This window comes from Cynocephalus volans, chromosome 8, assembly GCF_027409185.1.
Source record: "Cynocephalus volans isolate mCynVol1 chromosome 8, mCynVol1.pri, whole genome shotgun sequence".
NCBI classification, from domain to species: domain Eukaryota; kingdom Metazoa; phylum Chordata; class Mammalia; order Dermoptera; family Cynocephalidae; genus Cynocephalus; species Cynocephalus volans.
The window spans coordinates 14,481,053-14,509,010 of record NC_084467.1 but is presented as its reverse complement, the minus strand read 5'-3'; the positions used below and the strand labels follow the sequence as shown (position 1 = coordinate 14,509,010).

The 27,958-nt window shown below is 54.7% G+C and overlaps 1 protein-coding gene across 1 annotated transcript; it reads left to right on the top strand.

Moving 5' to 3' along the window:
• Positions 1-165: 165 nt before the first annotated feature.
• Positions 166-27,307, top strand: ALDH4A1 (aldehyde dehydrogenase 4 family member A1). Its single transcript, XM_063104433.1, has 15 exons — positions 166-341; positions 9,515-9,608; positions 10,129-10,221; positions 12,127-12,174; positions 12,990-13,145; positions 14,865-15,014; positions 15,088-15,162; positions 16,433-16,620; positions 19,221-19,294; positions 21,072-21,268; positions 21,426-21,473; positions 22,306-22,458; positions 23,274-23,395; positions 24,236-24,354; positions 25,802-27,307. The coding sequence occupies exons 1-15, from the start codon at positions 166-168 to the stop codon at positions 25,912-25,914; spliced, it is 1,806 nt and encodes a 601-aa protein (XP_062960503.1). The 3' UTR covers positions 25,915-27,307.
• The last annotated feature ends 651 nt before the right edge of the window (positions 27,308-27,958 follow it).

Here is a 27,958-nt window from a genome sequence, read left to right as displayed (position 1 = left end):
CCTAAGAAGGCTGCACCATGACCGCCCCGCCGATTGGCCCAGGAGCTATCATATGTCACTCTGATTGGTCGGCGCTGCTCACGCCTTCCCCGCTGGGTCATACCATAAGAGAGGGGGTTCCCTGGTCCTGTGTTACCTATCGCCTCGGAGGAAGGTCGGAATGATATGATGTCCCCCTCCTCACCAAGTGGTGCGCTCCGGGCGGGGCCGCGCCGTCCCGCTGCCCGGGGGGCGACCGCTCGGATCCGACAGCCTCGCCGTGCGCCTGCGATGCCTCTTCTCCTGTCGCCGCCGCCCGCGCTCTGCCGCGCCCTGCTCGTCCGCCCCTGGAGGGGGGCCGGGTGAGTGAGCCCCGGGCCCGCGGCGGCCTGAGCGCGGCGCTGGCCGGCCTGGGAGCCTGGGAGTCGCTGCGCGCCCCCCGCGCCGGACTCCCTCCTTGCCTGACCCCTGGCTGCTGCGGTCCCCCCAGGCTTCCTCAGGGGATCTCCCCCCGCCCGGGGTCGCTTCCTCTGGTGCCCCAGCCCCCCACCCAGGGCTTCCTCCGTCTGAGGTCCCCGTCGCCCTCAGGGAACCCTGCGGCCCGGCTGGGTGCCTCGGAGCCGCGCCGGGTCCCACTCGGAAGGCGGCGTCCTTCCCCGGGGGCCGCTTCTGTGTTGAGCGCAGCGCGCTTGTCACCGCTCACCCTCGACTCACGTTCCGGCACCCCCAGCTTCTGGATTCCCTGACCGCTCCTCCTCCTGCCAGGGTCTCTAGCTCTCTCTGCAAGTGAGATGTTGGGCAGACGAGGGACTCCTGCCTGGTGGTAGGTGGGGCAGTGACACTGACCGAGCGCTGGGCACTTGGCGCGTGTCTCCTTGCGAGGATCACACGAGTTAATACACGGAGAGTTGAGTGCATTGAACAGGGCCGGGCACGCAGGCCGTGCCCGGTTATCCTCGTCGTGACATCATTCTCTCTCTCGTTTAAACTTGTCGTCCCTGTGATGTAGATACTATTATTCCAAACAATGAAGAAAGCGAGGAGCAGTTCCGCGGTGGAGCTGCGCTTCAAACTCAGATTTGCAAACCCCGACATTGTGGAGTGGGGTTCCTGGGCCCTTGCCCACTCAGTGACAAGTGTTCTCAGAGCCCCTCCTGCTCTGGGCTGGGTAGGGGGAGGGAGATAGGACACAGACCCTGCCCCCCGAGGGGCGCACAGTGTGGTGGGGCTGTCCCTGCATGGACCCGTGTTTCTGTCCGCCTGCCTTTCAGAGCTGGGCACCCCTCCTCCCCATTTGAGTTTTGTTTACCTGGCCCGTAGGGCTGTGACCGTCTGTCCCCTGCTGAGCTATGCTCTTTCTGAGTTAATGAGTGTCCCTCTCCCTGCCCCCAACAGATGGCACAGGGGTGTTTGAACACTGCTGTATGTTGTCTGTGGGTGGGGAGGAAAAGGACATGGGACAGAAGGGCTCCTCTTCCAAATTGAGATCTGGGAACGACACTTGCCACATCCTCTGTGATCCCATTTGCAGGCCTCTCCTTGCATTCTGAGACCACCCCTCTCAGACCCCAAGATGGAGGCCCCAGGGAGATGGGGCCATCTCACGGATTCATGTGTTTCCTGAGTACCCAAGCAATATATCATCCCATTTTACAGATGGAAAAGTATCTGCAAGTTAAGGCAGATGTAGGATTAAAATTACTGACTCACATTCATCCCTTAATCACAAGGCCTCCTGAGTTGAGAGGGGAGAGAGCATTTTACAACCAATCTCAGGCTCAGGTTACCTCTCCCGGTAAGCAGCTGGCCCGATGCCCTAGACAGGATTTCTCAACTTCAGCACTATTAACGTTTGAGGCCAGATAATCCTTTGCTATGGGGTCTGTCCTGTGCATTGTGGAACGTCTAGCAGCATCGCTCGCCTTTTCCCACTGAATGCTAGTAGCACCCCCAGTCATGACAATAAAATAAAGTCTCCATTCAATCCCTTTACTGACCAGCAAAAAAAGTCTCCAGACATTGCCAGATGCGGGTGGCGGGGGGCGCAGTTTTCCCAGTTGAGAGCCACAGCTGTAGAAGAACAGCTTTGGTATTTGATCACTTGTAAATTTATTCAACAAATATTTAAGACACTCGGTGTGCCATGTCTGCATTTATGGAGAAACAGTTTTAGGACATTTTTAGTGGTATCTCTGTGTCCTATATGTAAAACTGTCACCCGAGAAAAAACCTCTTTTGAGGAACTGAAATGGGTGATATTTAGTGTTTCCTGCTTTGCCCCAAGTGCCAGGAATCTGAACCACTTTTTTTTTTTTTTTAAAGATGACCGGTAAGAGGATCTCAGCCCTTGGCTTGGTGTTGTCAGCACCATGCTCACCCAGTGAGCCAACCAGCCATCCCTATATAGGATCCGAACCCTTGGCCATGGTGTTATCAGCATCACACTCTCCCGAGTGAGTCACGGGCCGGCCCCTCAACCACTTTTGAAAAAAACCCCTTGACAGTGTGTTTTCTTTTCTTTTCTTTCTTTTTTTTTAAAATATGTGTCCATTGTAAAAAGTACAGGTAAAGCAAAACAAACAAACAAAAACCAAAAAACAAACAAAAAAACCCCCAAAACCAAAAAAACAAAAATCACCTGTAATCTCACCACACAGAGGTAACCACTGTCAACATTTTGACTAATGTTTTTAACTTTACATAAATATATATATGCTTTAAAGAAAAAACAACATAAAAATGGACTCATCTGCAAATACTTTTTTGTAGTTTACTTTTTCCTTTTATAGACTTATCTGTCTTATTTTATGTCCCCAAGACCTAAAACAGTGTCTGGTACCTGGTAAGCCCTCGGCAGATATCCGGTGAATGAAAGAACTTATCATGTGAGCCCCTCCTCGTCAGTAGATATTTATCACAACTGATCTTGAGACAATAAGCACAAACACATGGCCTTAGTGGATGGCCCTGGTGGCAATGGCTACCATTTGCCTTTTATGTGGATTGATTTACTCAGCTGCTCAGCAACCTGTGATGTAGGTGTTACTGTCCCCATTTCACAGATTGAACAACTGAGGGCCATGGAAATGAAGGAAAAGTCCAAGGCCTCAAGCTGGTAAACACCAGGCCTCCCAGTTGATTGTCCTTTTACTCCTCTGACCCTGACTTCCTGCCCTTTTCTCTATTAACTTTATCACCAGTGTCTTTGATTATGTCTCTGCAAATTCTCTTTGGAAACATGAAGGATACAGATTTGTATATAAATTTAATAAATAAAAGAGCTAACCCAGGCACATAATTGGCTTACAGTAGATGTTAATTTCTGTTCCTTGCTTGCCCTTGTGCCAGACCCTTCTGGTGTGGGGTTCCGGAAGTGACTCCTACTTGGCTTGCTTGAAGTGGGGGAGCTTGTGGGCTGGCATTGGCCACTGCCCTGTGCCCTGCAGTTATCCTGGGTGATTGTGGACTCCTCTCAGGCTACCTACCTGTTTAATTTTCAAAGTATCTAACCACCCAGTGCTTTTCCCAGCCTGCCTGGCCCTTGCATGGGCACAGGTTGCCCTGGGCAGGGGGCTGGCACCTCCCACCATGCCCTGGACATTCTCTGCTCTTGAACTCCTCCACATGGTGGCCGGGGCAATGCCTTTGGCCTGGAATGCCCTCCCCCTGGCCCCTTCTGTACACGCACACTCATCCAGCTCTTTGTGGCCTTGGCAAAGCAGCTGTCCTCTGGTGCTTCTTGCAGATGGGGATCATCACGTTAACAGCCATGTAGCAGAGGTGATGTGATGAGGGCTTCTGTGTACCTGGTACTTAGCGTGTGCTCTGTGAATATTTGAGTGGAGAATACATGGAACTTATAGTGATCTTAATACTTCCAAAGCTGTTACAGTCCCCTCTCAGGCAGCATTTGGCGCTGGTGCTCCAGGGAGCACTCTGTTCCCTGTGCCTGCACCTGACTTGACACACAGTGGGTGTTGAACGGTTGCTGTTGAAATGGCCCAGTACATGGAGAATGGCTTGGATCCTGGCTCCACCTCTGAGCTGCTCTGTGGCCCTGGCAGGTTACTCAGACTCTCTGAGCGGCCTCATGTTCTCGCGTGGAAAATAAAGATCATAATAGCAGCTCCCTCCTAGGGTTGTCTTGGCAATTAAATGAATTTCTACATGAAAGGTACTTTGAAGAGTGCCTGGCATCTAGAAAACTCAGTAAGTGTTGCTGTGATTATTATGAGCCCCCTCACCCACCAGCAGGTTGCCCAGAGTGATCCTTCTTGGTTAGGAATATCAGGACAAGAGGGTCCCAGCAACGCAAGAGTGATGGTAGGGCGGGAGGTGTGGAACTCACATGTCCTTCGTCCCTTCCCTTTCTTCTAATTAGTTACCCCAGATGCAAAACTCCTTTTGTTGGGGTTGACTCTGCTCACCCCAGGGGATAGGGAAGACACCTACTCTTCTTGGGGGCTCCTGATTCCCCAAACCTTTCCCGGTAGAGGCCACAGCATGGAGTGGGAAGACCCCTGGGCTGAGCGCAGTGTTGGGGGATGTTGGGCAAGTTACTGTCTGTCTCGAGTGGCATCTTTCCCCCTGTGGGAAATGAGGAGGTTCTAGCTGTATGCTGAGGGGGATTCATCTGTCCCATCGGCCTCATTTGACTGACTATGGGCTTCTGAGATGCTCCTGGTGTTTCAGCCATAGTGTATGTCTTCTGAGTAAGAAAGACCTGGGTTCAGATCCTGCTCTGTCACTTCAACAAGTGGTGACCCTGAGCCATGAGCTAGTAATCTGTCTAACTCTCATGCATAAAACAGGTCATAATAACACCTCCCTCAAGCATTTGTAGGGTACAGTCAATGAGATAATCCCCATATCTCACTTAGTTTAGTGCTTGGCTTCTGTGAGTGCTTAATAAATGTTCTCTGGTGTTTTCCAGGGTAATAAGGTTGAGCAGCTCATCTGGCTTCGTGGCCTTCCCTCCTGGCCCCACCCTGGGCCCTGCACTTTCTCTGCTCAACTCCACTGCTGCTCTTATCTCGGTGATAAGGGGGATTGGCCTTATCAGGCCCCAGATAACAGCAGGAAGAGCCTGAATGAAGCTAATTGAGGCTGAATTAAGTTAATTTTCTTTCTCCTCACCTTGACTTTGGCCACACCGACCCCTTCCACTGGGGAACCCTAGAGACCTGTGTCTAGCCCCACATGTTCGCGGAGGAGCACTGGCCTCAAAGTCCAGTCCCAGGGGCCTGGTGTCAGCTCTAATACCACTTGTACATTGATTGTTTTTAAAGGTATTTCTCAAGTTCTTACCGTGGGGTGTCCACTGGTGCATGGAATGGATGTGGGCTGGCTCCATGGAGCTTGTGGCCTGGCAGGAGCACAGACAGTCAGAGCTCTGTAAGGAGGGTTGTCACTGGTTCTTCGAGAGAAGTATGGGGCTATGAGATGATCCGATAGGGGCCCCATCCAGGGTGTGAGAGGTTAGCCCCACGAAGAGCATCCCAAGCAGAGGAGACTCCAGAAAAGATCAGGGTGGCCAGATTGCAGCCAATGGGTGGGGTGGTGGCGAGTGAATCTGAAGGCCTCGGTAAGGATTCTGATTTTTTATTTTAGAAGAGGTAAGAAGCTTCTGAGCAGTTTTGAGCTGAGTGTGCTCTCACTCTCTGATGATAAGATTTTCTTTTTCTTTTTTTTTTTTTTGTGACCGGTAAGGGGATCGTAACCCTTGGCTTGGTGTCATCTGCACCGCGCTCAGCCAGTGAGCGCACCGGCCATCCCTATATAGGATCCGAAACCATGGCCTCAGCGCCCCCAGCGCCGCTGTGCTCCTAGTGCCGCACTCTCCCGAGTGAGCCACGGAGTCGGCCCTGATGATCAGATTTTCATGTTAGAACTATAACTTTGGTTGTGGTGTGGAGGGTGGTGTGGAGACAGCAGAACAGGAATGGCGTTGCATGAGTCCAGGTGAGAGTTAAAAGTACGTTGGCCCAGGTGCTGGGGGCAGGCTGGGGGCTGAGGGGGTGACCTAGGAGCCCAGGCCTTGCGCTTCCCGTTTTTCACTCTAGATTTCTGAGCTTGCATGGACTGGTTCTCAGCTCCATGCTGCCCTGACATCTGCTGCTGCAGGAGGAAAAACTGGCTTTTGTAGCTCAGACACCAGGACCTGCAGAGGGAGGGGCAGTCTGAGGTCTCAGGCAGTGAGGTCCCCAGGTGTGCAGAAGGGGCACCCCAGGTTGTTAGGGAAACCTGAGCCAAATTCAGACTCTGCCCTGTGCTTCCTTCCCCAAATGGGAGGTTGGGTTGTAGGCCTGGGTGCTCAGGAAATTTGTGAATGATTAAATGAATGAGCTATTTTATAAACCTGGTCCAATTTATCCCCACATCATTGCCTTATGGAATAAATGTGTGCTGACTGTTTGAATGAATGAATGAATGAATGAGGAATGCAGTCCTGCCTAGAAGGTACTCACCAATCCTCTTAGAAGTCTAAGTCCTGTGAGTGATTCATCTCGGCCTTCACCTGAATCAATGGAAGGATGCTCGTGTTAATTCAGCATGGCCCATAAGCCAAAGCCAGGAGTCCCTGGGTTATTTTTGGCTGCAGTTGACTCAGGATGAACTTTGAGCTAGTCTCTGTTCCACAAGCCACACTTGGACTGATGGACAGCTGGGCCAGGGCTTGGAGATGTTCCAGGCACAGAGAAAGCTATGGGGGCATGTGATTCTGGGGTCACAGTGGGCCTCTGCCCTGTGGAAGGTGGAGGGAGGCTTGCAGGATTTCTGTTTCTGACACTTCCTGAGAGGGAACAGAAAAAGAGCCGGTAGCTTCTACATTTTCAGGTGCGGGTAGCATACGGTGCTAAATTTATTCCACTAGTAGTTGTTTACCACCTGGGCTAGCCCCTGAGAATGTGATCCTTGAGGGCATCTGGGAACCAATTTTCCTTTGAAAGCCTTGCCTAGTGGAGTACCATTATGAAACATCTTTAGTTTTCTTAGAAAAACCCCAGAGCAGGAGGGGTGAAGAAAGGCCAGCACTTTTAGTCCTCATGATGACACATCAAGGTATGTAGTATTATCCCCGGTTTTCTGGTGGGGAAACAGACGCTGTCAGGGTTTATAATGATGTGCTAAGGTCATGGAGCAGGTGTAGATTTGGGTTCTGGATTTGTCTGTTTCCAGAGTCTGTGCTTTTCCCATCTACCCAGGCCAGACCCAGGTATTTAGAGTCCCACCTCCTAGCTGGAGGAGGAGATGGTGCCGTCTGCTTTACCATTCATGGTGGGTGTGGCTTTTGGAATAAGCAGTCAGCAACTCAGCTCAAATTCCAGTCTTCCCCAGATGATAGGGGAATTTAATGCACTGAGCACCTCTGTAGCTTTGCCTCATCTGGAGGGAAACAAGCTCCGGAGTGTGACTTGCTCAAGGTCACACAGTGGTGGGAGGCAGAGCTGGATTGGAGCCCAGGTCTGTCCTAGTCTCCTCCTTCCTTTGGTTAGGGGAAGGGCGTGGCCTGAGGAATGTGGCTCTGGCTTCTTTGGCTGTGGTGGGGGTAGGGGGCTGCAGAACCCCTGGTGGGGAGTGGGGGAGGGAGAAATCCCTTTGCTCACTTGACCCCTCAGGATCTTGGGTGATTTGGCCCCTGCCCCTGTCTCTCCCTCCAAACCGCACAGGCCCCTTTCTGCTCTTCCTGTTCTGGGCCTTTGCATGTGCTCCTCTTTCTGCCTGGAATGCCCTTCCCAGCTCTTAGACCTCTTTCAGCTGTTTCAGAGGTCACCTCCTCGGAGAGGCCCTCTCTGACCCCCCGGTTCCTTGCTCGTGTTCACAGTCACCATCTGTGATTATTTTGTTCATTTCCTGCCTGTATCCCCCGCCGGAGGTCAGCTGCAAGCCTCGTGGTCTTGGTCATGGCTGTATCTCCAGGGTTGAGATGGCATCAGAGATGCTGTGGGTCCTCCATAAACCCTGTAGAGTGAATGAAGGACCTGCCTGCACCGTCCTGTTGTGTGTCCTTCCTCCAAGTCTCCCAGGCTGGCTCTTTGAGCCTCCAGGCTGTTTCCAGTGAGAAAGAAAGAAGAGTGGTCCCCGACTCTCAGCGCCAGCATTTTGTTCTCCTGTTGGGTGTAAACAGGCTCACAGAACAGCAGCCTTGGAGCAGCCTCGGACGGTGTTACCCTGAGACCGTGGTGAAATGAGACACAGTGGGCCTGCTTCATAGTGGTGTCTAAGCACAGACAAAAACAGCTCACCGTGCCGTCTACAAAGTATCAGACACCCCTCTTGCTGCATGAGGGTCTGCTGCATCTTTGCTCCATCATAGAATTGCCCCCACTTTCTAACAGCTTCTAATCCAGAGCAAACCTGGCCTTCCTTAAACCTGCACATCACCCACCCAAAACCCAAATCCTACAATAGGTTTTTTCTACCACCACTTTACCGAGACACCCTCTGGTTCCCCGTGGTGTGTGTTCACCTTCACTGAGACCACCAGTAAACCCATTTGTCCAACTCCAGTTCTGTTCCTGGTGGTCTCTGGCTGGGAATGTTAACACCAGAGGGAGATGATATCTGGGTTTCTTGACTCAAATCCAGGTTCCTCCTAATCTTGATCTGGAACTAGTCATTCTCCTTTTAGGAACCTAAATGACCTTATTTCTCTTAAGGGGCAGCTGGTGAGGCCCATCCTGTGCCATTGTGGGTGGGAGGCTATGCCAACACCAATGGGCCCCTCGGACAGTAGAGGGGCTTTGGAGTCACTATTATCCTCATTCACAGAGGAGGAAACGGAGGCCTGCAGGAGGCCTGCCAAGTCCCACAGCTGGGAGGTGGCAGAGCTGAGGCTGACACCAGAGTCCCGGCTCTGACCCACCTATCCTCCCACCTTATGACCCTGAGACATGGTAGGGGGTGGTGGTCACTAGTTACTGAGATCATAAGATTCAAGCAAGGAGTTCTTGAAACTCAGTACCCTGGAATCAGACTCCGAACCCCCAAACCAGCCCTCCTTGTTGCTGTGAACTGAGCTCAGGGCAGGCCCGCAAGGTCACAGTCTACATCTTGGACAGTCCCGCTCGCCAGAGCTCTCTTTGGCAGCTCTCTGTCAGCCAAGAGAATCTCAGCGGGTCCACATTCTCAGGAGACTCAGCTCTGGAATGTGCTGCCTATTCAGCTTGGGTGTGTTGGGGATAAAGGCTGCCGTGTGGGAAATAAAGAGAGAGGGACCCTTTACATGTGCAAAGTACTTAAACATAAGGTTTTGCATCTGCGCATTTAAACTTCAACCACGTGAGCTTGGTATGATTCTTCTCACTTAATAAATGTATAAACAGGCTCAGAGGAGGCAAGTCACAGGCCCAAGGACACACAATGGCAGGACTAGGACTTTTGGCTTTTGGACCCCAAGCAGGTTCTTTCCCCTGGTTCTTACAGTTGCTATGGAGTTCAGGCTCTGGGTCCCTGTCAGAGACAGAGGGGTTGGGCCTGGGGGAGGTGGCCGTTGCTGACCTGTCTGCGTCTGTCCCCTGCTGTTGTGCCCCAGGCTGCGATGGAAGCACCCCTCCCCACTGAAGGTTGCCAACGAGCCAGTCTTGGCATTCACACAGGGCAGCCCCGAGCGAGACGCATTGCAAAAGGTAACAGGAGGGTGGGGAGCATCCAGAGGGTGTAGGACATGGAGACAGCCCCAGCAGCCCCCAGATCCCTCTCCATGCCTATAGCCACGACCCTAACCCTGACCCTAACCCCTGCTCCCAGCCTCGGGAGGCAGCCTGGGGTTGGGGGACCACTATTGGTCTGGAGGGTGAGAGAAGCTGGGGCAGCAGGGTGGCAGCCTGGGGACACTTTGGGGCCTCTCAGGCCAGGTCAGAGGTCATAAGCCTAGATGTGTTGAAAATATTTTCCAATTGATTGGCAGTATTTAAAATATGTGATTTCACATACATTTCAGATGCAGTTTTTTATCCTTTTGTAATGTGAAGACCTAGCAACACTGGCCTCACCTTCTTGCAGGTGACAATGGCTAGAGCTGAGTCCTGCTGCCCCCTTCTTGTTTATGTGTCCACCTGGGCAGCTCTGTTTGAAGACTCTGTATCAGGGTTTTAGGCGGGAGGAAGAGGAGAAGGAAGTGCCCATCTGCCCTTTGTCCCTCGCCAGGCCTTAAAGGACCTGAAGGGCCGGACAGAAGCCATCCCGTGTGTGGTGGGGGATGAGGAAGTGTGGACATCGGACGTGCGGTACCAGGTGTCGGTAAGTCCAGTGGGTGGGCAGGCTTTGGCCTCTCCCGAGTCTGTGGTCTCCCTCTCTGACAGCTCATAAGCATATAACACGTGGTCTCTGCCTTCATGGGGTTTATGGTCCCCTCCCACATTGTGGATTCCATGGGCCAGTAAAAATTCCAAAAGCAGAGGGCCCTGCCCACACTGTGCCCAGCCCTTAACTGTATCCTGTCCACAGGCAAGAAAGACCATGAGGAGTCCACACAGCATTTTATTATTCCTGATGGATTTCGCCACGTGGGGGTGAAGCTATGGCAGAAAGTAGGGCCCCAGACCCTGTGCTCCTCAGATGACATTGGCCTAAAAAACCCACCTGCTCAGAGTTTATCCATCCAGAAACTGGCATATACTTCATGTGGACCAGGACACTCATAGGTCCATAATTTGGGGGAGAGATGAGTGAGGGGGGAGGACCCAAGCCTCCCACTGTGAGGGTTTCAAGGGCAGCCAGGAGCAGGAGTTGTCCACAGAGGTGTCCAGGATCCTCTACTGTTGGATCAGGACCAGAGGTCCCGACAGCTGGAGCTGTTGGAGCATGGCCTGGGGTCTGCAGGCTTCCAGCCAGTTCTCTTACACCAGGTGTGTGCCCAGGTGCCAGCTGAGAGCAGCTCCCACGACCTGCTCACTGGCCTCGTCTCTGACTGCCTAGAACCTGCCCTCACCTGCAGCTCCCCTAACCTCCGAGGCCACTGTGGCACCTGAGATTTTTCCAGGCAGTGACTCCAGCTGGAGGTTTTGGCCACATGGTGATCGTTATAGCCTGACATGTGGGGTAGTGGCAGGTGTGAGGGTGGGATCTGTGTTTGCTGGGACAGGCTCAGTTTGAAAGCTCTAGGTCCTAGCCACTGTCTTGGCCCCTAAGCGTCACAGGCCCATCTCAGGCATGGGCAGGATACAGGTGACCGTGCCAAGGGTTAAAATGACGGGAAGAGGCCACTTTCTACTCAGACCTAGACCAGCACTTTCCAACAGAACTTTCTGCAGTGAGGATGGTGATGTGCCCTATCTGCAGCCACCAGCCACGTGGGGTCACAAGCACGTGAACATGGCTGTGGCTGCCGTGTTAGACAGGAAAGTGCCAAACAACCCAGTGGAAGACTATCAGGTGGCCAGAGTGTTGACAGCTGTGGCATAAAATGATATGTCGCCAGCGCTGGGTAGGGAAGAAGGGGCGCTTCTCGCCACTGACTGCTCACGCTAGCGTTCGGCGCTTCCCGGTTCCTTTTGCAAATGTTCCTTGAAGATCTTTCCATTTATATGAGTAAATCTGAGTCTCATGCAGAAGGCTCAGGGAGCAGGTGCTCTGTTCTGTAATCACTTTGGGGGATGGCAGAAGTCCCGAGCGTTTCATGACACCCGTGTGTCATTTTGGGCCTCGCCTGGTGATGGCACCCATTACTGAGCTGCAGCCTCGTGCCAGACCTGGTTTGGAAGAATTTTCATCGGGGATTCCATCGGTCCTCCTCGCCGTGCCACAAGGCAGGGGGCACAACCCCCATTTTCCAGATGAGGAGGCGTGGAGGAGGGAAGTGAGCTTCCACAAGGACCCACAGCTAGTAGGTGGGATTCGAACCCGTGTCTGTCTGACCACAAAGTCCGCGCTTGCCCTGAAAGACCATGTGACCTATGCCTTTCTCCTGGGCTGTGAACCTTCTAGAGCAGGAACCATGTCTTACTCATCTTACAGCAGGTGCTTCTTGACCTCAAGAGGGAGAAATCGGTGGGGCTGGGCCACTGCAGAGGGCTCTGTGGAGAGCCAGAGAGAGAGTGAGCCTGTCCAGGACTTTCCTGGAAAACAAGCTCTGAACCTGGCCCTCTCCTCTCCAGTCCTGGTACCTCCCTCCTGGACAGTGACCTTACTCTTTTCTTCTTCCAGCCCTTTAACCATGGACACAAGGTAGCCAAGTTCTGTTATGCAGACAAGGTGAGTGAGTCCCCGGAGACTGGGTTGGAGTTGCTGCCCCTGCTCTGGCCTGCCCTGCCCTCTGAGATGCTGCTGTGGAGGTGGACATCAGTCGCTGCTTCCTTCTTTGGCCATGGGAGGTGTCTTTGACAGGGCCAGGCATGCAAGGGTTAACTTGAGTCAAATGACAGCTGCCTTGGCCAGGACCAAGACATCCCCAGACATGCCCATTGCTGTAAGGCAGACCGTGGTTTGGGGATGAGATGGATCCTGGAAGGCTGAGTCAGGGCAATTGGGAACACCTTAGATGGAAAGCCAGGCAGGGAATTGGCATCGAAGGGGCCAGCAGGACAGGATGGGGTGATCATAGCACAGGGTCTAGGAGTTGGCGTCATGTGGTGATGATGGGGCAGGGGGTGTACCTGCTGGCAGCAGGTATGTGTCTCAGGTTGCGGTTCTGACCTCAAGGGCAGGAGGCTCTGGATGGTGGGTTCAGGAGCACCGGGTCCCAAGAATAAGGTGAGGCCTTGTTAGACCATGAGAGAAAAAGTGGAGCAGGCTTGACAGCTGAGGGATTTGATGCCAAGTCCTTGGCGTGCTCGCCAGCCTGGCAGTCCCTTGGACTTTAGACTGGCAGCAAGATAGTCTCTGAGCCTTGGGCAGCCCAGCTGGCCATGGGACACAGTGTCTGCAGCTGTGGGGATGAGGGGACTGAGGGCCAAGGGAGCCAGGGGTCTTCCCTGGCTGGGGTGAGGAGTGGCCTTCCAGATCTCTGCTCCCTCTCCTGGGGCCCTTCCTGCTGCAGGAGGCAGCTCCAACCTTTCCTGTCTCATCAGGCTCTGCTTAACAAAGCCATCGAGGCTGCCTTGGCCGCCAGGAAAGAATGGGACCTGAAGCCTGTTGCAGACCGAGCCCAGGTCTTCCTGAAGGCAGCTGACATCCTGAGTGGGCCACGCAGGGCTGAGATCCTCGCCAAGACCATGGTGGGACAGGTGAGGCACGTATGGCCCTGATGGGGTGGGAGGCAGTTGTCCCCCATCCATTTTGGCAGATGTCAGCCAGACAGCTTCTGGCTGCCAAGCCCTGTTGGAGACTGAGATATCCTTAAAGGACAAAGCATAGGAGCAGGTACAGATGAACACAAATTGCTAGACAAGGCAGGTTGTGCTAAGCCCACGGGTCCTACTGTGGCCCCTTCATCTCCTCTGCCCCACTCCAAGGCTTCTCTGTCCTTCCTGGCTAGGCCGTCCCATCCTGCCTGGGATGGAGCCAGTTTGGACTTAGCAGGACTCCCTGGACACCGCAGGCATCCTCCCTGCCTCTGTCCAGTGTGCCACTTCCTGAAATGCTTGCGCTCTCTTCCCTGCCTGGTGAACTCTTACCACCTGGTGCAGCCTAGATACCACCTCCTCCATGAGGCTTCCGGAACCTTCTCAGTCCACAAGGATTAGTCCCACGTCTGTTCTCCCATAGCATGGTGATCCTTGGTCAGTCACTGCTTGGATCCCATTGGGGTAGATTGGATTCTTATGTACTTATCGCCCCTTTACAAGCTTTTAGGGCATAGTGATCATGTCTTGGTATTCGTGGTTGCATGGTCTCTAAGGAGTCTAGAAAGCTCCTGATAATGGCTTTGGAGTGGATGCATGCTGAGTGAGAGTGGCACTAGCAGGGTGGAGTATGCCAGGGGAGGGATCCGAGCCTTAGGGTGCCAGCTGATTGGGCTCCCGAAGGGCACATCATAGAAGCCCAAACCTGGGCTCTGCCTGTTTACTCCTTCCCTCTCCTGTCCCCGCGGTTAGAGCGCCCCCTGCCGCATGGAGGCAGTATGACAACTTCACACCCTGTCAAATGTCTCATTTGATGGGCTCAGCCACCCTCTGGGTGGGCTTCTGGCTCCGAAGGGTTCTGGGTAAGCCCCATGTTGGGCAGAAGACACGCACACACATGCTCTAAGATAAGGTCAAGTTCCTTCTTTATTTGGCTTGAGGATCAGGAGCTTCTAGGAAGCATGGTACACATCTCTGCCCAGCTTCCTCTGCTTGCGACCCAAATGGGGTGCACACTTGGCAGTGACCCTGTGTGCCAAGGAGTGGCCTGCCCAGATCTGGAAAAGCCCCATTCTTGAGGCCCAGAGTCCTTTCCCCTTGGCTAATGTTTGCCATCAGGAAGAATAGACAGTTTCAGGGGATCACAGTCATTGGCCTCCTGGTTCTTGGCCCAAACTAACCAGGGAGGCTGAGTACCCATCCCAGGGGAGAGAGCTGTCTGCATCCTGTGCACAGTATCTCTGCCCGGGTTCAATGGTGGCAGGTCCCCCACTCATGCTGAAAACCACTCACGATGTACCCCTTTATCTGAGCGGCTCTGCTCCTGAGTTTGGTCTAGGGATCGTGATCATAGATCCAATCCCGGTTACCACCATTCAGGGTTTCTGTGAGCCTAAGGCAGTGATGTGAAATGCCTGGCCCGAGGCAGGGGTCAGTAAATGCCGCTGATCCTGATCCTGCCCAGGGGGCGATAGGCTGACCGTGGTCACTCAGCTACTTGAGAATCGGTTTCCTTTCCCTCCTCAGCCCCTGGGATGGGGCTGGTCAGTCCACTGAAGGTTCCCGGTTTCTGCTGGGCCCACTTGGCACTCGCCATGGGCACAGGGTTGGATGTGGGAGACGCATGCCGCTGCCACTGATCCCCGGCCACCTGCCTTGCAGGGTAAGACGGTGATCCAAGCAGAGATCGATGCTGCGGCCGAACTCATCGACTTCTTCCGATTCAATGCCAAGTTTGCCGTGGAGCTGGAGCGGGAGCAGCCCATCAGTGTGCCACCCAGCACCAACAGTGTGGTGTACCGGGGGCTGGAGGTACCCGTGGTGGTGGGGGCGGTGGGGGCTGCTGGAAGCCTCAGGCTTGGCCTCACTGCCACCTCCTTCCCAGGGCTTCGTGGCGGCTATCTCACCCTTTAACTTCACTGCGATTGGCGGCAACCTGGCGGGGGCACCGGCATTGATGGTGAGACATGGGTCCAGGTGGGGACAAAGGCGGTGAGTCATTCTCCTAGTCCCAGTAGACAAAAGGCCACAGTGAGCCCCTCGGGTCTCAGCCCTTGTGGGGGGAAGTGCAGAAGGTGGAGGCAGCCTGGGGCCATAGATAAGCTTTGGGGTCAGAGACCTGATTTGAATCCCAGCTTTGTCCCTCTCTGTTGGTGGGGGCGGCAAGCCCCTAGACTTCTCTGAGGCAGTTTCCTCATCTGCAAGATGGAAGTAATAGCAAAGCCTGTTACAGGGTTTCGAGGATCAAATGAGACACGTCTAACCCCAGGCAGGTGTGGCCCCGAGTGGGCTTAGTACAAGTGCACTTCAAAAAGTTCCTGGAAAAATGGAATTAAAAGATAATACAAGTTCTTCCATGAACTTTTTGAAGTACCCCCGTATATGGCAACTCTGTTTACAGTGATAGTTATCGCCCACTTTGAGTGCTCCCTGTAAGCCTGCCACTGTTAGGTACTGGACGTAGATGACCTCATTAATTCTCTCAACAGCTCTGAGGGGTGTCTGTGGTTGTGGCTCTTTGCCAGATGGCGGAACTGGCACACACAGTGGTAACTTGTTTGTCAAGGTTCCATTGCTAGTAAACAATGAAACAGATAGGGATTTGGACTTGGTCTGTCTCAGGGCTGGGCTCTGCTGCCATAATCAGAGTGAAGGGGGCTGTCACCATATGAGCTCCCAGTCTTATGGGGAAGACTGCAGCCCAGCCCTCAGGCAGCCTGGGCAGGAGGAGGGCGGACATGGCCACTGGGAGGCCTGGGCCCCAGATGCCGTAGCTGGACACTGATGTCCAGGTATGTGCCACGTGCCTGAACGGGGATGTCCTTGTGCATCTGCAAGCAGACAGATGCAGCATGTGCGCAGGTGCCCACATGTCCTGACCTAGGACACGTGCAGAGAGAGCCTGTGAGCACTTGCCTAGTCATGCCCAGTGACTCGGAAACGTGAGAACAGACCTGCCTGGGGGTGATGGCAGGACCAGTTGGTGCAGGCTCCTAGAGAGAGGGAGCCCTGGCCATAAAGTGCAGGAGACAGGGCTGGGCTGTAGCCTTGTCAGCAAGGGCTTTTGGAGCATGGTGCCAGACACTTGGAGGAGTGAGGTTGGGTAGGGGGCATGCTGGCTGGCACAGGGCCCTTGTGGCTCCAGTGAGGGATGACCACGCTGTGGGGTGGGGAGGGGTTGGGGCTGATGGCCTTTGGCCTCATAAGTCATTGTCACACCTCCCGGGCAGGGCAACGTGGTCCTGTGGAAGCCCAGTGACACTGCCATGCTGGCCAGCTACGCTGTGTACCGCATCCTCCGGGAGGCTGGTCTGCCCTCCAACATCATCCAGTTTGTGCCAGCTGATGGTCCCACATTTGGGGACACTGTCACCAGCTCCGAGCATCTCTGTGGCATCAACTTCACAGGCAGTGTGCCGTAAGTCCCTGGTGGGGCGGGTGGTTAGAGAAGTTCACCAGGCAACCTCTTGTCACCTGCTGTCTGCCCAGGGGCTGGTGCTGTGAACCTACACTTGCTGTGTGGCCGTGGTGAGCCACTTCACCTCTAGCAATGCCTACCTTGTGAAATAATTGTGAGGATCAAACGAGTTAAGGAACAGGAAGAGCTTTGTAGGTTGGAAGTACAGCCTACAGATGTTGCACAATACTGATTTCAATGCCATCCCTGCCACTGGCAAGGGCACCAGGGAGCTTGGAATGAATTGGAGGAGGAGTCAGGAAGGCTTCTTGGAGGAGGTGGCATCTAAGCAGAGGAGTTGGCCAGGCAGAGGGGAGAGGGCAGGGGAAGAGTGTTCTAGGAGAGGGACTAGCACACAGGGAGGCCTCCAGGCAGCATGTGTGTGCTTTAGTGGGTGGCGGGGTCCCATGGGGCTGAAGTGTGGAGTTCAGAGGCTGAACGGCAAGAGGGTGAGGATGGGCATCATGGTTCAAGATGAGGCAGGAAAGGCAGGCAGCTGCTGGGTCCGACCGTTCATTCACTCACTGACTTAGCAGGTGCACATGGTCCCCGACTTAACGACAGTGGGACTTAAAAGTTTTTGACTTTATGATGGAGTGAAAACCAAACACATTCAGTAGAAACCATGCTTTGAATTTTGAATTTGGATCTTTTCTTGAGCTAGCGATAGATGCGTGAAATGCATTTTCGAGTTGCAGCGAGTTTATCAGGACGTGAGCCCATGGTAAGTTGAGGAGCGTGGCTGCGCTGGGCTGTGTGCTTGTGCCGGGGCTCAGTTGTGAGCAAACACGATGGACGGGGTTCCCAGCCCTCGGGGCATTGGGTCCAGGGCCTATAAGACCCTTATGCGTCTGTGGAGGTGTCTGCTCATTTTGAAGGTGACGGGAGCCATGGAAGGGTTAAGCGGGAGGAGCAGCTTAACCAGAGTTCTGTTTTAGGTGGATATTACAAATGATGGCCTTAAATCGGACCTGGCCAGTGGCTCTATTTTCTTTGACTCCTAATAGTGGTGGCGCAACTTTGTGTAACTGAGACAATTTCATATAAAATCCAGATGTTGGCTCCTCTTGAGAACCTGGACGCTCTGGTCATCTGAGCCTGCATCTCCCTGTGGCACCGTTGGCTGGAGGTGGGCAGGTGCTCTGGTTCCCCATCCCTGCCAGGAACTGGGTCTCTGCATACATGGTCTGCCCCTTTACTTGTCCTGCCTGGCTCCTCCAGGCCCCTGCGTCTGCACTGTCTGTCATAGATGATCGCTCTGGCTCCTGTGTGTTCTCTGGCTGGAAGCAGGAGACTGGTTAGGATGCTGTCGCCATCGAGGCAGGGATGTTGGGGCCCGAACCAGGGTAGAGACTGTGGGAATGTAGAGAAGGGGACAGATTCAAGCGGGAAGGTAACAGAGAGGTGCAGTGGTGCTTACCTGGCCACAGGGTGGGATTGGGGTCGGGGGGAGGGAGCGAGCAGGAAGCCCAGTCTTTGGGCAGAAGGGGCATTGTTCACCAAGGTGGGCACCCGGGGGTGAGCAGCTGGGGGGGAAGATGAATCGCATGTTGGTCACTTTGGCTTTGAGGTGCCTGCGGTCACCTGGGTGGAGATGTCTGGAGGAGGCCTGATGTCTGGGTCTGCAGCTTGGCATCCTTCCAGGTGTCCCCTAGGACACTTGTGGTGGCTTCTCACCTCCGCTGCCCAGCCTCAGGCTCTGCCACCCCCTTCCCTGCCAAGGTTTGCTGGGTGGCCATGGCAGCGTTAGAATTGCTGAGGAGGGCCGTTTTCCAGAAGGCCTGCTCTGCCAGCTGCGGGCCCCCCGGGTCCTTGCCTATTAGCGGGTGGAGCAGGCCTGGCCCCTATTTGCCATGCTCTGATGAGCAGCAGGCTTAAAGGTAGGAAAGTCATAAATTAGTATTAGCTACTGTGTCACTGGCTCCTGGGTGATTAGCATTTTTATTGTTTTGTGGTGCTGAGGTTGGTCACACTCTGAGCCTGGGGAGGAGGCGAGGACCTCCAGGCAGCAGCTTGGGGTGGGGGCCTGAGTTCCCTCTCTCTGGACCCTCCTCCGTTTGGCCTCTCAGGCCTGGGTGCTGGGCTGGGGGTGGCCCTTGCAGACCTTGGCTGTCTCTGTTCCCCAGTAGGCACCTGTGGTGTGCCCAGCATGGTCCTAAGCCCTCAACTCACATTAGAGATAATCACAAACCCCTGCCAGGTGGGGATTGTTCTCTCTAGTTCCCAGATGAAGTGCAGAATTTGAGGCTCAGAGAAGTTAAGTAATGAGCCCGAGATCACACAGCTCTGAGTGTCTGGGGCAGAATTGGAATCCAGCACCTCCTGGCTTCAAACCTGGACCTTCTGTGCACATAGGGCTGCCCACCCTCCCTCCCCACAGGCCTGGAATGCGGCCTGCTCCCAGCTGCCAGCACCTGCTGGACTGCTGACCCCAGTGCTCCTCCCTGGGCTTCTCAGCCCCCTTCCTCTGGTAGGACCTGCTCCCAACCCATGGGACCCTCTCCCTCCCAGGTGCCTGAGCCTGACTCCCTTATCCCTACCCTGTCCTCCTCTGGTTCCAGCACCTTCAAACACCTGTGGAAGCAGGTAGCCCAGAACCTGGACCGGTTTCGCACATTTCCACGCCTGGCTGGAGGTAAGGGCCTCTCTCCCTAGCCCCTCCTCCCCTGTGGCTTTAGGAACCTCTCCTCTGCCATCCTGAAAGAGGAGGAGATAGAGGTGTTACAGCCACAGATCAGGCGGGATGAACTGTCTTGGGCAGCAGCACCGTCCAGTAGAGCTTCCTGCGACGATGGATGCGTCTGTAACTGTGCCCTCCAGTAAGAAAGCCACCAGCCACATGTGGCCATCGAGCCCTTGAAATGTGGCTAATGTGACTGAGGAAGTGAGTTTTTTGTTTTCTTTCATCTTAATTAAATTACGTTTCAATGGCCGAGTGTGGCTGGTGGATACTGTGGTGGACTTCGCAGGCCTAAGCAGGGGAAGGTGCAGATGCGAGGCCACGAAGTGGGAATGAGCTTGTGTTTGAAGGAACAAAGCGAGACCAGTGTAGCTGGAGGAGGGAGTGGGCAAGGGTGGCAGGAGATGGGGCTGAGAGGTCTCCGGGCCAGAGCTTGTAGACATACTACAGTTTTCCCACAAAGAAACAGTTTCGTGGTCAAGGAAATTTGGCATGTACCGTGTTAAAGCAAAATGGATTCCTCTCCTGCAGGACTTCCCAGAGCCTTTAATGCACTAATAGGTATTGCCCATCTTCAAGGGCAAGGTCTGCCATGCGTTGTTTCCCAAAGGCATTGGGCCACAGAACCCCATTTTTGCAAAGGCCCATAGACCAAGTGCTTTGTGGAACACACTTCGGGGACACTCTGAGACCTAGAGAGAGAAAGGGCTGCCAGGGTCACAGGCGCACTAACAGCAGGGCTGAGGCTGGTTCAGTGTCCTCACACCCAGGGGTGAGGTGGGGCCATGGCGAGTCTGGACCCCATTCCTGACTGGTAGGAGCTTTGATGGGAGTGTCAGGAAAAGTGAGCCCACTTCAGGGTCCGATGTGGCATGTCCAGTGTCCAGCCCCCAGGGCACCCCGGCGCCACCTTTGTGAGATACAGAGCAGTGAGCCCCTGCGTGGAGCTGTGTGTGGTTTTTTGCCCTCAGAGGCTCCTTCCCACCCTCTCTGAGGGAGAGAGACCACTTTTTCCTACTTCTCAACCAGGAGCATTTAACGTCGTCTCTCTGTGCCTCAGTTTTCTTGTCTTTAAAATGGGAATAATAATGGGAGGTTGTGAGGTTCAGTGAGACAAAGCACAGGTTCCTTCTAGAGCCTGGCCAGTGGGAAGTGCTCTCAGCTGCTGTTAGCTGACATTTCCCACAAGTGAGGAAACTGAGGCTGGGAGGGTGCAGTGACCTACCTGAAGCTCCCTCATGCTAAGGAAACTGTGGAGTGGGGCTTCTTGCCATGGTAAGGAGGAGGAGCCCGGCCCTGGCAGTGGACATGGGCTGGACTCCCCTCTCCCCTGCTGGGCAGGAGGCAGGGGAAGCCTCAAAGAGAGCTCTGCCCACTTCTGGGAATGGACTGCTCTTGGGAGCCTTGGATTCTGGTCCTTCATCTGCCTTTGTTGGGCAGTCTCAGTTTTCTCATCTGCGTGATGGGGAGTTGGGTCTGATGACCTCCAATGCCCTTCACCATGCTCTGAGCCTCAGTTTCCTCGTCTCACACTCTGTAGAGTGGGAGAACAGACTGGCTTATTGGTTTCTGGGATATTGTCCGGTCCTCACTCTGTGCCTCCTCCTGCTGTCATCTGCTCAGTGCTGGTGGCTGGTCATGGGGCCCCGTGATGAATGTAGAGGGTGCTTTGGGCCCCTGGGCCTTTGGGGCAGCCCGCCCTCCAGCCAGTTCCCCACCTGGGTCCCTGTAGAGTGTGGCGGGAAGAACTTCCACTTCGTGCACTGCTCGGCTGACGTGGACAGTGTGGTGAGCGGGACCGTGCGCTCAGCCTTCGAGTACGGCGGCCAGAAGTGCTCAGCCTGCTCGCGCCTCTACGTGCCGCGCTCGCTGTGGCCGCAGATCAAAGGGCGGCTGCTGGAGGAGCACGGCAGGATCAAAGTGGGCAACGTAAGTGACGCCTTGGTCCCCTGCTGTGGCGCAGCGGGTGGCTGATGGGATTGGGTCCCTGGGAGGCTCCTGCAAGTGGGGCTGGGGTGTGCAGGGAGGGGGTTCCCTTTGTCTCGGCCTGTGGCGGCTCATCTCTTCTGGCATCTCTTGCCTCCAGCCTGCAGAGGATTTTGGGACCTTCTTCTCCGCAGTAATTGATGCCAAGGTATGGGGCAGGAAACAGGGCATTTCCTGTTTGGGGGGCCAAGCCCTGGACTGTGTAGGAGAGGGAGGAAGAGAGAGGGGAGCCCTGACTGGGGGGTGGCCTAGCCCCACTGCTTGGAGCAAGGTAGCTCAGTAGCCACACATAATCCCCCCAGCTCTGGAAAGGGCAGAATCATTCCTAACCAGAGAGGAGTTCATCTCCTGCACACCCTGAACCAGGCTCAGCAAGCCTCTCGTAAGTGCACATGCATGTGCACACACACATGCACAGACACAGGCAGGCCCACGCATCTGCGTGCACACACCCAAGTACACATGTGCATATGTATGTGCATATCTGTGAGCACGTTCACGTAGATGTCTGTGTAGTCATGCATGTCGGTCTACCCACATTAACACATCCACATGCACTCAGCACACATAAATGCATATACAAGTCTACCCACATGCACGCATGTATACGCGGGCATACAGATACCTACATGCTTAAACATAAAAGCCACGTGGCTGTGCATGTGCCCATATATACATTTCTATGTGTGTGTGCATGTTGATACGTAAGCATACCTGTATTTCCGCCACACACATGTGCGCATGTGCGCGCGCACACACACACACACACACACACACACACACACACACACGAGCGTGCATGTCTCTGCTTGTCTCTGCTGTGGCTCAGCCAGACCTTAGCTTTTGCCCTCAGTGTCCCCCTACCCCTCCCTGTTTCAGAAGTTGGGCCATTCAGGCACAAGGGTGGGTGTATTGGGAGGCTGCTGCTGGGGTGATCTCCCAGCCTGTCTTTGACACACATCCCCCTACACCCGCTCCAGTCCTTTGGCCGCATCAAGAAGTGGCTGGAGCATGCGCAATCCTCGCCCAGCCTCACCGTCCTGGCTGGGGGCAAGTGTGACGACACTGTGGGCTACTTCGTGGAACCCTGCATCATTGAGACAAAGGACCCACAGGAGCCCATCATGAAGGAGGTGACTGGGGTGGGCAGCTGGGACACCGATGAGGACAGCCTCATCTTAGCACAGCACACACACAAGGCATTTGGATGGGGTCTTCTCCTTGAGACATGACCCCATTTCACAGATGAGGAAGGTGAGGCCTTAAAAGGGAATGTCTCACATCTGGAGAGAGCAGAGCCAGGTCTTGAGCTCAGGCCTCCTGACTCTAAATCCAGTGCTCTGTCCTTGAGCTGCTGACTCTGGCCGGTGTCCTAGCACTTCCACTGCCCACAACAACCACGGCCACCGCAGCGATTCTACCAGCTAACATTCACGGACTCTTACTGAGGGCAGCCATAGCTGAGCACTTGACACAGAGGAGGTGGGTGTTATCATCCCCATTTTACAGATGAGAAATGGAGGCTCCAACAGGTCAAGGCACTTGCCTGGGATGACAGTGCAGGGGTGGGAGTGGCCAGAGGAGGAGGAGCTCTTCCTCATCCCCTTGATGGCAGGGGGACCAGGAACCCTCCGGGAGGGAGTGTTGTCATCGGGCAGTTCCCATGCCAGCTGCTGCCGGAAACCTCCCATTTCCAAGGACCTGGACCATATGCTCTCTGGGTGTGCGTTTGGCAGGAAGGGCCAGAAAGTTTTTAGATTTTCTGCCAGGTTGGACTAGGGTGGGCAGGGCAGGGAGCTGGGCACGTTGCTGTCCCTGGACAAAATCCAGGAGGAGGCAGTGCCTGGCCTTTGTTGCAGGGGCTGGGAGAGGGAGGCCAGAGCAGGGAGACCAGGAGGTCTCAGGGCACTGGTCCACGTGGAGGGCCTGACTCCAATCTCTCTCCCAGGAGATCTTTGGGCCGGTGCTGACTGTGTACGTCTACCCAGATGACAAGTACAAGGAGACGCTTCAGCTGGTTGACAGCACCACCAGCTACGGCCTCACGGGGGCAGTGTTCGCCCAGGATAAGTGAGTGGCTGGCGGCAGCCCCCAGAGCCCTAGTCCTGGTGTCTTGTACCTGCTGGCTCCAGCCCTATCCCCACCTCCTAAGCATGCTTCCTAGTAGTGATGCTGCCCCTGCCTTCTCTCCATGCACCTCCCCTCAGCCCAGGCAGGCAGGCAGGCAGGCAGGTGCCCCAGCACAGGCATATGCAGGCAGCTAGACTCTTCATTACGAATGCAGGTGCTGGGGCCCCACTGGTGGCCCCTAAGCCTCAACCTCTGTGGGGAGGCCCGGGAATCGGTGCTTTTGACTGGCTTCCCCAGATCTGAGGGAGCCCCTGAGCGAGGTGATTGCCGCATGCTGCAGAGCAGACACGAGGCTCGGGCTGGGCTCACTGCTAGTCATGCAGAGGCAGGATTCAAACCTGGGTCTCGTGATTGTAAACCTGAGGGTTTGCTTTTCTTCCCTCCATGGCACTGATTGCCGCCCTGTGTCTGCCTCTAAGAGGCAGTGGAGGTGGGCTTGGAACCTGAGAGGAAGGGGGGAGTCTGGGAGTTTCCCCCGTTCCTGAGGGACAGGATGCTTGGACCAGGGTGGGCCTCTCCCTGGGGTGCAGTCTGACCCTTCTTTCTCCCATTCAGACCTCAAAGCAGCCCTGCAAGGGAGGCGTGCTAACCCCTTTTCCAGGGGAGGGAGCTGAGGCTCAGAGACTAGGTCACCCACCCAAGGGCCCACAGCTAGCAGTTGGTCAGTGCCGCATGTCTCAGACTGCCTTCTGCTTAACCTAGAAAGCCAGTGTGTGTGGGGGGCAGGGCTCGTGGAGAGGGGTGAGCCAGCTTTCCTCTGACCACTGCACTGCCTTGTAGGGGCGTTGTCCAGGAGGCCACGACGCTTCTGAGGAACGCTGCCGGCAACTTCTACATCAACGACAAGTCCACCGGCTCAGTGGTGGGCCAGCAGCCCTTTGGGGGGGCCCGAGCCTCTGGTGAGTGGGTCCCCCATTACAGAGGGGAGCTGAGTTCCTGGCAGGACACCCTAGACCCTACTTCTCAAGGGAGTTTAGAGTAATAGGGATGGCATGAGGGACTGACTGAGCACTTAACGGTGGGCCAGGCTTGCATGGTGACTCTGAATACTCTCAGCAACCTCAGGAGCAGGGTGTCCCCATTTTACAGAAGAGGAAACTGAGGCACAGGGTCAGTGACTTGCTCAAGGCTGCATGGCTGGAAGGCGGTGGGGCTCCCGCACCCACACTTGGCACCACCATGCTCAAGATCACTTCAGTCCAACGCCCTCCACTTCACAAATGGGGAAACTGAGGCTTAGAAGGGGCGGCGACTTGCTAAAGGTTACTGCTCCCTAGTGGCAGAGCTGGGGCTGAAGCCAAGTGTGGGGGGGCGGTTTCCTACACCCATGACTCTGGCTCTTGACAGACACCGACTGGGAGTCCTACAATTTAACTGAGTTTTGATATTAACTGCCCGTGGTTAGTGCAGACCCCACAGGTTAAGGGCTCAGTCCCATAAGACTGTCCCCCACTTCAGATACCAGTTACAAGTAGTGGGTCTGCAGGTTTCCCCCACTTCTGTCTGACGTGGCTACAAGTCAGAGGTTCCCATGACCCCCTTGTGAGGTTCAATAATTTGCCAGAACAGCCCTCAGAACCCAGGGAAAATTCACTTACTATTACCCATTTATTACAAAGGATATTTTAAAGGCTACAGATGAACAGCCAGGTGAAGAGGTTCATAGGGTAAAGTCTGGAAGCATCCCAAGCACAGGAGCTTCTGTCCCCGTGGAGTTTGGGGTTTGCCACCCTCCTTTTACGTGGATGTGGTCACCAACTAGAAAGCTCTCCAAATCCTGTCCTTTAGGGTTTTTATGGAGGCTGCTTTACTGGGGCTTTTTTGATTAAGTCACTGGCTATTGGTGAGTGGCTCAACCTCTAGCCCCTCTGCCCTCCCAAGAGTTGGGGTGGGGGCTAAAAATTCCAACCCTCTAATCACAGAGTTGGCTCTGGCAACCAGCCCCTATCCTGCTGGAGTCACCTCATTAGCATAGTCTCTGGTGTGGTTGTAGGGGCTTATTGTGAATGACAAAAGATGCCCTTCTAACCTGGACCACTTGGGAGCTCTGGCTGGAATGAGATGAAGACCAGAGGTGTTACAGTGTCACCCCAGGACCCTGCCTCCCAGATAACCCTTGCTGGTGGGGCGCAACAGCTGTCCCAGCCCCTCGCACCTTTGCAGACTGCAGGGTCTCCTGCTGCCCCCCGACTCTCCTCTGCACCCCAGGCTGGGCACCTCCGTGAGGCAGGCTGTCATTTGCTGCTTGCTAGTGCCCCAGTTGTTCGACCCCTCATCCCCACTCTTACCCCTCTGCTCAGAGCTGTTGTATCTTTTGGGAGAAAAACAGAACTGTCTTTTCCACAGGCACCAATGACAAGCCAGGCGGCCCCCACTACATCCTGCGCTGGACGTCACCCCAGGTCATCAAAGAGACCCTTGAGCCCCTGGGGGATTGGCGCTACTCGTACATGCAGTGAACCCACTTGTGCCTCCACTGTCCACCTGTGTGTCTGTCCAGACAACTGACCTGGCTGCACTGACCCCACCCAGCCCCTCCACCTGCTCCTCATGGACGGCCCCATTTCTAGACTAAGGCTTGGCCCCTCCCCACCACTGGCCTGTGTGCCAGCCTCTCTCATCCATCTGTGTCAGGTGTCCAGACTCTGGTTTGAGATCATGTTGGGGAGGAACAGGGCTGCCACCCCTTATCATATTGACCATCCTAGGAATTCTACCTGGTGGGTATGGCCTTGGTGCCTGGCAGGTTCTTTACTCGTCTGTTTCTCTCTCCCCTACCCTGGGGCCCAGTGGCTCAGGAACGTGGGGAATGAAGATGGAGAAGCTCTTGGGATCCTCTGGGGAAAAGCAGGCAGCTCTGGGCCCCATGGCAAACCTCACCGCTCACAGAGGCTCCTGGCCTTGGCTCTGTCTCCTGCAGGTATCCAGGTGAGGTGTGACCCAGGGTGGCCTGCAGGGCACACGCGGGGCCAGGCGGCCTTGCCTCTTTGGTCTGGGCTGCCCACATTCCCCATTCTATCTGTGCCTAAATACACCTGAGCCAGTGGGTACCTGCACCCAACCATGTGCCTTAGATGCTGCGTGCCTTTCTCCAGGTGCCTGCGTTCACCTGAGGCCCTTGTGATTCTGGGCTGCCTTCACACGGCAGGGCTGGGGGCTGCTGGAGGCTACGGCCAAGGTGTGAGATGAGTGGTCCTTCTGTTTGGGCTGTGGTTTTGGAGGACCTTGGGTGGCCTTCGTTCTGTGTGGCTTCCCTTAGCTCTACTGGTCTTACCTGAATGTCCCCTCCCAAAACCTTTGTCAGGGCCTGGGCTTTCCCTGCAGGAGCTCAGTGCCTACCGGGCTGTGGTGGACAGGCCAGACAGATGTTGCCCTCCCTTCTCCCAGTCCCCCGAGACCTGGCCTTGGGTTCCCATCAGCCTGGGCCGAGCATGCTGCCTGTAGAATCTTCCCTTGTTACATGTAAGCAGCTCCTGGTGGACTGGCCCCTCCAGGGCCTGTTCTTTGGCACAGCCAGTCGGTGGCCACGGGCAGATTCCTTCTGGTCTCATTCTGGGTGGTCAGGGATCTATGAGTTTGACTTTCAAGGATGGTTTTTAGGGCACTGTGAAAGTGCTAGGTCCTCCTCAAGGTCAGCTGCATGGGGCCACCACGGAGCTGGTGTGGCTGTTCCCCAAATGCTGTGTTCCACACTGTGGCCCACAGTCGGGTGGGTGCAGTGCTCCCTGGGCCGGGGGTGGGTTCTTCTTCTTTCCAGGATCTGTGTCGTTTGCCATGAGGGGCTGATGTTCCTGGTTCTGCACTGTGAGGTGGCAATGGGATTTGCCCTGATGCCACCCAATAAAACACCTGTTACTTAACCAAAGCAGTGGTCCTTCTGGTGGGGGTGGTGGGGGCTGACCGACTTCTTCTAAATCTGATGGCATTGCCAATGTGTTGTCAGGCGGCAGGGTGCAGCACCCTTGATGTGAGGGAAGGAAGGGTGGGCCTGCTGTTTGGGAGCACCTCTAGAGGCGGTGGGAACTCTGGAGTCAGATGGGCTGGGTTCAAATCCTGGCTCTTCCTCCCAGCTGGGTAATCTCTAAAAAGTTACTTAACCTCTCTGACCTTCTGTGTCTTCATTTTTAAAATGGGGATGCTCTCCCCTCCCCTAGGTTGTCATGAGAATTAAATGAGTTAATCATATAGATGCTTAGAGCAGTGCAGATCCATAATGAGATTCAAAAATGTTATCCTTTTACCCCTTTTTGTAACAACCACTATCATGTGCTGGGATGGTTAATTTTATGTCAACTTGGCTGGGCCATGGTACCCGTATATTTGGTTAAACACATTCTGGATGTTTCTGTGAAGATATTTTTAGATCAGATTAACATTTAAACCAGTGGACTTTAAAAAGTAAAGCAGATTTCCCTTTGTAACATGTGTGGGCCATGGTCAATCAGTTGAGGGCCTTTTAATAGAACAGAGAAGGTGCCCCCAGTGGGAAGGAGCCGATACTCT

Excerpts from the sequence above, each read along its gene's own strand:
- ALDH4A1 (XM_063104433.1), top strand. The coding sequence starts at position 166 with ATGATGTCCCCCTCCTCACCAAGTGGTGCGCTCCGGGCGGGGCCGCGC. Across the intron at positions 10,222-12,126 it reads ACGTGCGGTACCAGGTGTCG|CCCTTTAACCATGGACACAA; the intron begins GTAAGTCCAGTG and ends TTCTTCTTCCAG. Across the intron at positions 23,396-24,235 it reads GCAGTGTTCGCCCAGGATAA|GGGCGTTGTCCAGGAGGCCA; the intron begins GTGAGTGGCTGG and ends ACTGCCTTGTAG.